The sequence below is a fragment of the Cetorhinus maximus genome, chromosome 17 (genome assembly GCF_964194155.1).
Source record: "Cetorhinus maximus chromosome 17, sCetMax3.hap1.1, whole genome shotgun sequence".
NCBI lineage: Eukaryota > Metazoa > Chordata > Chondrichthyes > Lamniformes > Cetorhinidae > Cetorhinus > Cetorhinus maximus.
Genome location: NC_135895.1, coordinates 53,115,545 through 53,126,436, shown reverse-complemented (window position 1 = coordinate 53,126,436; position 10,892 = coordinate 53,115,545). Strand labels below are relative to the sequence as shown.

Below are 10,892 nucleotides of genomic sequence, written 5' to 3'. Positions count from 1 at the left end.
GATAAACATAGTACAGTGGAAATTTATATGGACTTTCAAAAGGCATTTAATAAAGTACGACATAGCAGACTGAATCAGAATTAGGAGCACATGGATTTAAATGGATGGCGGTAACTTAGTATGTAATTGGCTAAAGGATAGAAGGCAGATGGTTGTGGTGAATGGATTTATTTTTGACTTGAGAGAAGTATGCAGCGTGACCCCCAGGGGTTGCTAATAGGACCATTGCTTTTCTTATTATGTATAATTGACCTGGAGTATACGGACAACAATTTTGAACTTTGTAGATGATACAAACCCGGTTAACGTAATAAATAGTGAGCAGAACAGTAGAGTGTCCTTCAAGAGGACAAAAGCCAGACTGACAAAACAACACATGGAAATGCCATTTTCCAAATGCCAAATGCTACGTGTGAAATGAAGCACTTTGAGAGAAACAAAATGGAAAGGCAGTATAATCTAAATTGTACTATTTGAAGAGGGGCGCAAGAACGGAGACACCTGAGGGTTCATATTCACAAATCCTTGAAGGTGACTGGGTAAGTTGGTAAGATATTTAAGGAAGGGTATGCAATACTTGTCTTTATGAATAGAGGCATTGAATACAAAAATAAGGAAATCATGCTAAACTTTTACAAATCACCGATTCTGTTTCAGTTGGAATATTGTGTACAATTCTGGTCACCACATTTTAGGAATGATGCCAAAGCCCTAGAGAGAATACAGAGAAGCTTTACCAAGATGATACCAGCAATCAGAGATTCAGTTATGTGGAGAGATTGAAGCAGCTGGGATTGCTCTCTTTAGAACAGAGAAGGTTATGGGAAGACCTAATAGAAGTATTCAAAATTATAAGAGGTTTTCATAGAGCAGATAGTGAGAAACTATTTCATCTTGAAAGTGAGTTAGTAACCAGAGGCCATAGATTTAAAATAATTGGCAGAAAGTTGTCAAGATCTGGAACACACTACCTGAAAGGATAATGGAAATAAGTTGCATAAGAACTTTCAAAAGGCAATTGACATGCACTTGAAGAGAATTCATTTGCCGAGCTATGGGGAAACAGCTGGGGTGTGGGATTAAAGTGGACAGCTCTTTCAAAGAGCTGACACAGGCATGACTGGCTGAATGGCCACTTTCTGTACTTTAAGATTCTATAGGCTGGATTTTCAAAGTGATGTGGGATCGGGACCTGGTGTGGGCAGAATTCAAATGGTTCTAGAGGTTCTCTCAAGAGGTTCAAAACCTCAGAGGTTCTCTCAGGATTCTGATGCCTCTGGGACAGATTTGAATTTTCAAAGGGCCGATGGGAATGGACAACCCGCTCACTGTCAATTAACGGCCTCTTAAGCTTCTAAATGAGCTTTTAAGGGGCCTACGTGTTCTCAGTTGCAATTTTGAATCTTTAATTGGGCAAACCTGAACTATCTGACTGTTTCACTGTGGGGCCATCAGAAACTTTCTCTCCGTTTATTTAAAAATGATCTTTCCTGGACCACATGAGCCAACTCCAGCGCTCTACCATAATCTAGCCTGTACCCCCCACTTTCATCACAGGAGTAATGGTCCTATGCTGCCTGCCCTCTTTGACAAGGCAGTGACAGTCCCCAACATGGCTGTCTTTGCCCCTGGCACCAGGCAGCTCCCAGCTCCTGGCAGAGCTTGGTGCCTCTAATTGGGCGTCAAGTTTGCCTACTTGTCAATTAGGCCATTTGAATTTCAAACTAGTGTTGCGGTTGCGATGCAGTCCAGGCAAGATGTCAGGGTCCAGAATTTATCTGGGTGTTGGGTTTCTGACCCATTATTGAAAATCTAGCTCTGTTCTATAACACAAAAATCCTGGATTAATTTAAGGACCAACTAGATGCTGGAATCAAGGGACTTCTGGATGAATGAAACATGGGCAGAGTGGCTTTTTTCCCCATCATAATGTTGTATGATCTTCTGTGTGGCACTCTGTGGTTAAATCAGATTCTTAAATTGTTTTTAAAGTTGTTACAATGGCATGGAGGCACTCTTCATTCTCTCCTCCCTGCTTTACATCGGCACCTGTATTCCCCTTTCATCTCCCCCACCCTCCCCACCCTTACTGTTGACACGCTTCACCCCCTCCCTTTGTTCCAACTGGCATTTACTTCACACGGCTCGTATTGCCACTCTTTTTTCCCTTCCTCCTAATTCCAGCTGACATTCTTCTCCACTCCTCTTTCCCAGTTCCTACTTCATGCAGCTGCATCAGGGGGAAGGAAGCAACTCTGTATCTTGCTCAAGATATGAATTCCTGATCCAGCAAAACAATTTTGAGAATTCCCATCCTCAGCATGCAGCAATTTCATTCCCAGAAACTGAGATAGTACTGAGCAGGAGTGGCGAGTGGCATAAGGAGTGGAACTAGGATCCCTGGTGAGAGAAAGAGTCAGGAGAGCAATGAGGTTCAGAGATAGAACTGATGCTGATTTTCATCTGGGAATGCAAACAAATGGATATTGTTCTAAAATGTTGATGCCTTTATGAAGCACAGTTGGCATGTATTAATTTACCTTTGGAGTTAATCCATTCAGAATAGAATTGTTGATGTGTAGTTAAACTGTAATTTGGCATCCATCCAAATCTGGGTGTGCATCAACACAAAAGTGACAGCATAGAGCAGTAGATGAAACCCCTTCGGTATGGGACTTCCCCTCTTCCCAAAACAGGTGATTTTGAATTCAAACCTTGTGTAGCACAAATTTAGGCTACAAAGTAGCTTTTGGACAGCTACAAAGTAGTGCACAGCATAATAAATCTCTATTCATGGATTAAACAAGCATAATGTGGCCAGACTTCCTCAAGCAAATGACAGTAGAGCAAATCATATTTATTGCTGAAAATGGCAGATTTGTTTTGAAAAGCATCATGAGACCCAATTTGAGATGAAAAATTCTCACAACAGATCAATTTGGGGATGTATAAAATAAAGAGGCAACTAAACCATAAGTGAATTTAAAATCAACACATAACAATGTAAGCGTGATCCCTACATTACAACACTGACTACATTTCAAAACTACTTAATTGGCTGTAAAACGCTTTGGAACATCCTGAGGCCATGGTAGGTGCTATAGAAATGCAAATCTATTTTTCTCCTTTTAACAAAATAAATGTAATACATATCCGCACATCATATAATTTAGGAATTAAATCAATCTTCCGTGAAGGCTGGATTATTTGTACATGTGGGTTCCAAAGACGTTGCAGCATAATTGGGTCTCCAAGGAATTAGCATAATTCTTGGCTGCAATAACACAGAATATATATTCTTAAATGGCCTTTCTATACAGTACAGCTAGCAGACAGGTGTACGTCTCTTTGCAGGCAATGGGTTGAGCATTTGGTATTAGATAATGAGTCCTATTCTGCAACTTTGGGCTGGATTTCACATGCCTTTGTTGGGCATGTTTTTGAGGGAGGGGAGGGGGGAGGCACGTAAAATAGGACAGGTGTCCAGTCCACCATCTTCCTACCTACCCTCGAACTCACCCTAACATAGTAGGTGGACAGGCGCCAAAATTGCCAGCCCGTCTGCCATATGTAAGTAAATAATTAAGGGCCAATTCAGCATATTAACAAGCCAATTGACGCCAATAATACACCGCCCACACCATAATACGGTTGGCGTGGGCAGTTAGGTGGGAGTGGGCAGTCCGTTTAAAAAAAAAACGTTTTTAAAAGAGCTGGAATGAAGGGGAGCGGTTATCTTCAGGGAGTGCCCTTTGCGTATCAGGGACAGCCCCTAAGATATTAGGGTATAAGATATAAGATTTACCTCACTCCAGGGTCCATTGGGCTTTCTTCTTGGGACTGGTTTCAGTTCCAGCAGCACCCAGTACTGAGCTCTTGGTGCTGATTTACTACTGGAGTGGCAGCTCCCAAGAGTGGGACTTCCTCCCCAGTGAGGGGCAGAAGTCCCACTGTTAGCCAATTTAGCCTACCCACATTATGGCAATGGGGCATGCAAGCATGGACCGAGTCAGCTTCCAGCCAGCTTTCCTTTTAGGGTGGGTGGGGGGAGATGAGCCTACTCCCCTCTAACCATAAAAAGCAACCCTTTGACTCATCCCATTATTTGAAGCTGAGTTGAGTTTGATGCTGAAATGAAGGATGCCCTATGGGCAGTGTTTTATCTATATATGCATATATTTGAGATGTTTAGGAGCCTCAGATCTTGAGGTCTGACATTGTATTTTCTATATGCAAAATGACTCACAGGAATAAACTTAAAAGCAGTATTTAATTATCTATCGGAGAAGAGGTAGGCAAAAAGAGACAATGATTAGTCTATTAAAAGAAATGCTTAACTTTCTCACTGTAGTACCACTTTCCCATAACTCTAGTTCTCAACAATCTTCCTACTTCAATTCAAAATTCTGGTCCCTTTTTTTACATATGTCTCCAAAGCCTTATCCTACTCTATCTCTGTAATCTCTTCCAGCCTTGTGTACCGGCCTGTTCCCCTTCATCCTCTCGCTTTGGCCTTCTGGCCATTCCCTTTCTCTCCACTGCACCATCTGTGGATGAACTTTCAGTGGGCTTGGGCCTATTCCTGGACCTTTCTAACTTATTTCTCTGTGCATCTTTAAAAGCCTTAATAAATCCTATTTCTTTGCATGCACTTCCAGCAATGCTTTTACTTTTGCTTGTTTCTCCTCTGTAGGATTGCTATAAAGAAGGTATTCACTTTCATTATTCTGCATATCCCTCGGTTTTGAACATGGGCTGTTGATAATGCACAATTTGATAGTGGGCAGTGGTATTGTTTCTATTTAATTAGGGATTTTTTTTTTAAAAAGGATTTCACTTAAATTATTAGCTATTAGTTAAATATTAGTTATTGTAGTAAAATGTTCAATTTAATTTTTAGATAAAACAAAATTATTGACACAAATATCTTAATGAAAAATCAATGATTTTCCTCTACTCTGAAAATACAATCAGTGACATAAGAATTTAGAGCCAAGTAATACAGGTGTTAATTACTCTCCATTCCAAGGGGAATATCATAGCCATCTTGTTTACCATATGAGAGTGAAAGATGTCCTGAAATACTAAGGCCATCCTGAATAAGCAGGAACTAGATACGTTGAATATTAAAACGAAATGAAAACAGTTTGGTAGTTCCTGTTATAATGTAGTTAAGCAATTCTCTACACATTTAAAAAAATTGGGACAATAATTTCGCTCGCACACAATCTTTGCAGTATAAGAACAGAACAAATACGTGCTTGGGAACCAACTGATTTCTTTCAATGCAAACGTAATTATTTTATTACAATCAACGATTATTTCAATCACAAAATGTATGTAAGTTTTCGCATCATCGATCATAAAAAGGCAAACCTGATGGAGGTTTGAACTTTACATTTAAAAAAGGCAATCAGTTTAGGGTAAAGCTCTAAACCATGGCAGAGTCTAAGTAAAAATTGCAGTCTTGGTAATATGAAGTAATTTATACTCAATCCGCTCATTAAACTCAAGGTTATTCAAAGCTATATTTAGATGAAGTGTATGTCTTCGAGGGTCTTAACCACGCTATTAGGATGTTCTTTTCGGATAGTGTAATGTATAAATGTTGTAAACTCAACATAATAAAGATGGAATACATTGGGGCATTTTCAGTACCACTTCTGGTATCGTACAGAATGATGCTATTTAAATGTTTTCTGGTGACATTTCAGTGTCCTTTCAAAAGTGACAACGGGTCTACTAGCACAAATGCTTAAACTCTGCAAAAACATAGCATGGTTGTACTAGGTGGATCAAAATTGCCCAGGTTGTGATGTGCCGCTTTGCTTTAGTTTACTGTTTACCTGGTTTTGCCCTCCCCCATGCAGGTGTGTTGTTTGCTTGCTGCTTTATGGCAGTCAGGCTGGCCCAAGCTGTCAGTCAGAGTAGCGCACGAGCTGTTCTTCCCGTTAAACCCCGCCCACCTGGCGACTCCCACCCCCCCAAACCCTCCCCCGCACCTCTAGCCCTCCCACTGTGACATCACTCTTCCGCAAGCTCAGACACTGAGATCACCGCGTTTTCCATATTTGGTAACAGAACGCCCACGTTCCCGGGCGGGTTCGCATGCGAGGCGCGTACGTCAGCACGCCCCCTACACGCACGATCCGCGTGGCTCGGAAGACGCAAGTTACGAGCGCGCAAATACCTTACAAGGGAATAAATGCCCGAAATTATAATATGCTTTCCCGGCCTTCTTGTGTTTCTGATTTTTTTGTTGTACTTACAAAGAAACATAAATAGCGTGCTTTATTTCAGGCATCCTTTTTATTTCGCACCCCACTTTTGTACTTTTAACAGTTCTAGGTCACCAGTAACTTTTAGTTTATCGGAGTAAACATCTCACAATTGGGAGGTCTGCTTTACAAACAAGTTTTCGTGCGCATCAGATACCCGATTGGCTATCCTTTCAATCATGAATTTAACCTGAAATTTACAGGTGGATGGTTGGAAATATTTTGTCACTTTAGTGCTAAGAACTCAGAACAGTTACACTTAATTCTTATAAAGGATTTAAATTGGTTATAATGTTTATATAATTTACTCTTAAGAGCTTAGTTTCTTAGAGCTCTAGTATTCAATAGTTGTCCTTGTCGGAATAAGCAGTCAAGTACAATTGTACCTATTATTTGAAAAAGACCAAAAAATGATTGCTGCCCCAACAGCCAAGAAACAGCTAGTTTAATATATGAATTCAGAAATTTGCTATATGTTGTTTTGTGTAGTTAATAAATAGTATGTTACACTGTTTCTAAACAAATATGGTATAACTTCTGTGGAACATAGGCGCTATATAAATGCGATTCGTTGTTGTATAGCTAAATATAGTTCTACGATTTTGAGGTCATTCTTTTTTATCTTTTGCATTTGATTATTTTGTACAAGGTAATAGTAAAATATTACAAATGGAATGGTATTAACAGTCTAGAAAGTCGAAACCTTAATTTACAATTCAATTTTTAAATCGTGCCAGTAATGACTAATAAATCCTATTTCAAAGCAGTTTTCCAGTGAAAGTTAGCATTTCAATTTGCTACTGGGTTTTTCTATTTTCTACCTAATTATCATGCAGGACTGAGGACCACTCGAACTCCTGGCTGCGTGAATTTGTAGACAATCAACTGAAAATATAATTCATTTACAGAAAATTTAGTCTTTGCAAATAAGTCGTAATTCACTGTTCTGTCAATAACTCTGCATTTTAAAAGAAGCCACCTTATGTTACATAACTTCTAACAGAGTTGTTAAAGTACGGGTATCCATTACAGCTCTCAATAAAGCTTACAATTCTCTAGCACAGTACTTGATGTGACCTTTCAACCTTCACTAAGGATTATAATTGTAAAGTATAGCAGTGTTCAGTGTAACCATTTAAAGTCCAAGATTACAATTCTTAATAGCCACGCCCTCCTCACTGAATTGCAACTCATATAGGACAGTGCTCAATCTAACAGTTCAGTTTTCAGTTAGGAAGGATTATAACAGTCGAAAACAGCAACTGATGAAGAGCAAACGGTGCTAGGGCATAGATTATAATTCTCCAGGATGGGAAATCTCAAGCACCTAGTTCATTGGTACTTTTAAATTAAAGTATAAATTTAAGATAAAGGTATTTGTCCTAGATATTTGAATTCTTCAAACTACATTTGTCGCTGAAATCCATATACTAGACTGATTTGTGCGAAATTGCTAATATATGAAGCATTTCTTCAGTTTATCTAGTAATGTATAATTTTGTACATTTCGTCTTTTGGGGGTTACTGATGTGACCTATTTATTAACACCTCAAAACTTTATCGTTAACAAGATTATTAGTAGCAACACTAGAAATAAAAAGCAATAGTAGTTTCTTGATGTTGATCAATGAAGACACAGTGAGAGTAAGGCTTTGGCACGGTTAGACCCTTTGAAAAATAAAAAGGTGAGACTGAAACGCCCAATACTATTCTTGAGTAGTGTCGTGAACTTTGTAAGAGTATGCTTTCATTTTGAATGTTCTGCATAGCAAGTTTATTATAAACACGTGCATTTGGCCTGTATCAAGTATAGTACAGAAAGAGAAACTTGACCACAAAGGACAGTTCTGTACATCCTTTCCACTATATGTACTTTCAATGTTCAGATTAATGATTGTTGCAATAATAGTGATTACTATACGCCAAGAAAATAATTGAGTACAAAATAAATGTATTTTTCAATGCTTTATTCATACATTCTTAAATATAATTGAACTTTTTCCAGAAGTTCTCAGAAACGAACATAAAAAATTATATATTTTATTACAAATGGTAAACTTAGAGTCCTCCAAATCTCTTATTTACAAGAATATATTGGGTTTTATCCCAATAAGCAACATAAAAATAACTTACAAAGGCTATCGCTTGAAGCGGTTATGTTTTGTTGACAGAAATCATCTTTCATGAAACAAAACATAGTCTGTACATTTTTCAAGGCAAAACGACCTCAAAGCTTTAACCTCCCTTAACTCCCTCCCACGCCCTCCCCCACATTATACTACATCAGAAGCGATCTACTCTATCGCAGTTTTTAATTCTGTAATACTGGATGATCTTGAACTGTTTCGGTCCATGCAAGACTTGGTCAAAGTAAAACAATGACTCGACATTTAGTTTTTTTTGCCGCAAACAGCATTTCAGTCATACTGTTTTTTTTTACATCAAGCACAGTCCTCCACGTTTCCTCCGTACATGCGCGCTCAGGGCGCAATTAGGACTTGTTCTGCTGTCTTGATCTATTTAATTCAGTCCTCTTCTCTGCATTTGTTCACCAATAGTTCTCCCTTCAAGTTCTTGAATCAAAACGTTTGCAGCTGCTGTGTTAGCATGAGTTGGCAGCCGCTGTTTACGTGATTCATAACTTTCTGCTTCAGCTGGGCAACCTGCTCCCGCAGCAGGTTTGCCGTGGACGCCAGTTCAGAGTTCTGCGCCTTTAAGGTCTTCACTTTATCTTCCAGCCTGGCGATTCTCTCCAGTTTCCTTTTCCGGCACTTTGAGGCGGCGATGCGGTTTCTCATTCGCTTCCTCTCCGCCTTGATCCGCTCCTGAGACTCCATGTCAATCGGAGACAACGGCGGGGTCTCCCCGGGCATCTCGGGCACCGTCTGAGGCTCTTCCTTCAGGGCCTGGAGTCTGGGATGCTGCACAGGCATTTGGTGGTTCATCGGATGATGCTGGGGTGCTGCATAGTTCATATTATTGGCATTGTAGTTAGGCTGCGCGGTGATGGTGTTAGGATTAAAATTGTTGAGATTAGCGTAGACAGGAGGTTCCTGGTGCAAATTTGAATTATAAACAGTACTTGCACTGGGCAGAGAGGCGGAAACCGCGATCGCCGTATTCACAGACGGAGTTGAACATGTCACGCTGGGCAGGATATTCTGTTTATGAAGTTCTTCAAGAGCTTTGACAAAGCCTTCAGCAAAACCCTCCTGTTCGTCCGTGACATTTCTGGGGCACAGGAACTGGGTCGGTGTAGGGGTGGTGGTGATCAGCCCATTACTGGACTGAATTATAAGACGTTCAAGTTCAGGTGATGCGAGTTTGAGAAGTCCCACGTCCGGAGAAGTTAAGATACCTTCACTGTTCTTGTTCCTCAGATGGGGTTTCAAGTTGCTGGCTGGATCAGACAGGTTCAAAGTCATATTCTGTTTCAACATTTTCGGACTGTATCCATAACCACTATTTTCAGGCTGTGCAAAAGCTGCGTTGAGTGCATCGTCGTGGTAGAATGGCTGTTCCATCTTCGTAGACATAGAATACCGATGGAAAAAAAACTCCTGATACAAAGTGTTTCAAAATAGAAATGTAGCAGAGTTCTTAAAGAGTTCAGATAAGCTACAAGGTTACCTGTTTAACTCGCAAGTTCAATAATAAAAGTACTTCTGGAAATCAGTTGATATTTTTTCCCAGTCAAATCTCCTGCTATAACTGTTTTCAGTAAGAAAGCTCCCAAACCAAAAAGTGTACAAACTACCAAGTTCCTTCAGCTTGTTTCACACTCAGCTCTGAGCACTTGCAGCGTGAGCCCCAAGCTTATCTGCAACTGGTAATACACCCGAAATAGCAATGAGGTCATCTCGGCCTATTCCCATTGGCTGATCATTACGTATGGGCGTTTTAGAATTTGCATGTAGGGCTCGGTTTCTATAACAACGCCCCAGAAGATTCTAACTATCCCGGTGCATGATGGGCTGAGGTAATGCCGGAGCGGAGCATCATGGGATGACGTCTTTATTTTGAAGATCCAGTTACCCGCTTAGGTGGACGTCAGCGGAGTGGCGGGAAGTGTTATTGTTGGACAGATTTGTCGGCTTTTCCCAGAATACTTAATATAATCCGCCATAATTTCGGGCCCTTTTATCCCGTTCCTAGATCTTGCCTCCCCTCCCCACCGTTGAATTTATTTACTATTATACTGATTTTGGGTTGGGAAGTGGGGGTGGCGTAGTGGTGTGTTAACCAAACCTGAAGGTGTTTGTGGATTGATATAAGATTGACCAATAAGAAACCGATTCTGATGGCGCTGAGCCAATCGGAAGGCTCTGGGGGCGGGTAGTGGGTGCAGCGCCGTGTTTTTGAAAGCATTCAAACACAAACCGTAAGGCGCGAGGGCTGGGACATTATGACGTCTCCCCTAATGGGCAGCTGAATCAGCGAATGGAAGGGCGCCGACGGTGAGTCGCCACCAATGGCAGCGGCGCGGAGGCGGGCCTCCGGTCAAGTTCGGTTGACCTGAAGTTGACCGTCTGCGCTTGTGAAATGGATCCGAGTGCGGCTGGTGCCGGACTCTCGCTATCCACCATCAGTAGCAAATGCTCAGTGAACTATCGG

The 10,892-nt window shown here is 40.7% G+C and overlaps 1 protein-coding gene across 1 annotated transcript; it reads right to left on the bottom strand.

Moving 5' to 3' along the window:
* Nucleotides 1-8,230: 8,230 nt before the first annotated feature.
* jun (Jun proto-oncogene, AP-1 transcription factor subunit) lies at nucleotides 8,231-10,093 on the bottom strand. Its single transcript, XM_078561213.1, has one exon. It carries the CDS (start codon nucleotides 9,812-9,814, stop codon nucleotides 8,858-8,860), a length of 957 nt encoding a protein of 318 aa, XP_078417339.1. The 5' UTR covers nucleotides 9,815-10,093; the 3' UTR covers nucleotides 8,231-8,857.
* Nucleotides 10,094-10,892: the final 799 nt, after the last annotated feature.

Bases quoted from the DNA above. Each gene is read 5' to 3' on its own strand.
- jun (XM_078561213.1), bottom strand. From the start codon at position 9,814: ATGTCTACGAAGATGGAACAGCCATTCTACCACGACGATGCACTCAAC.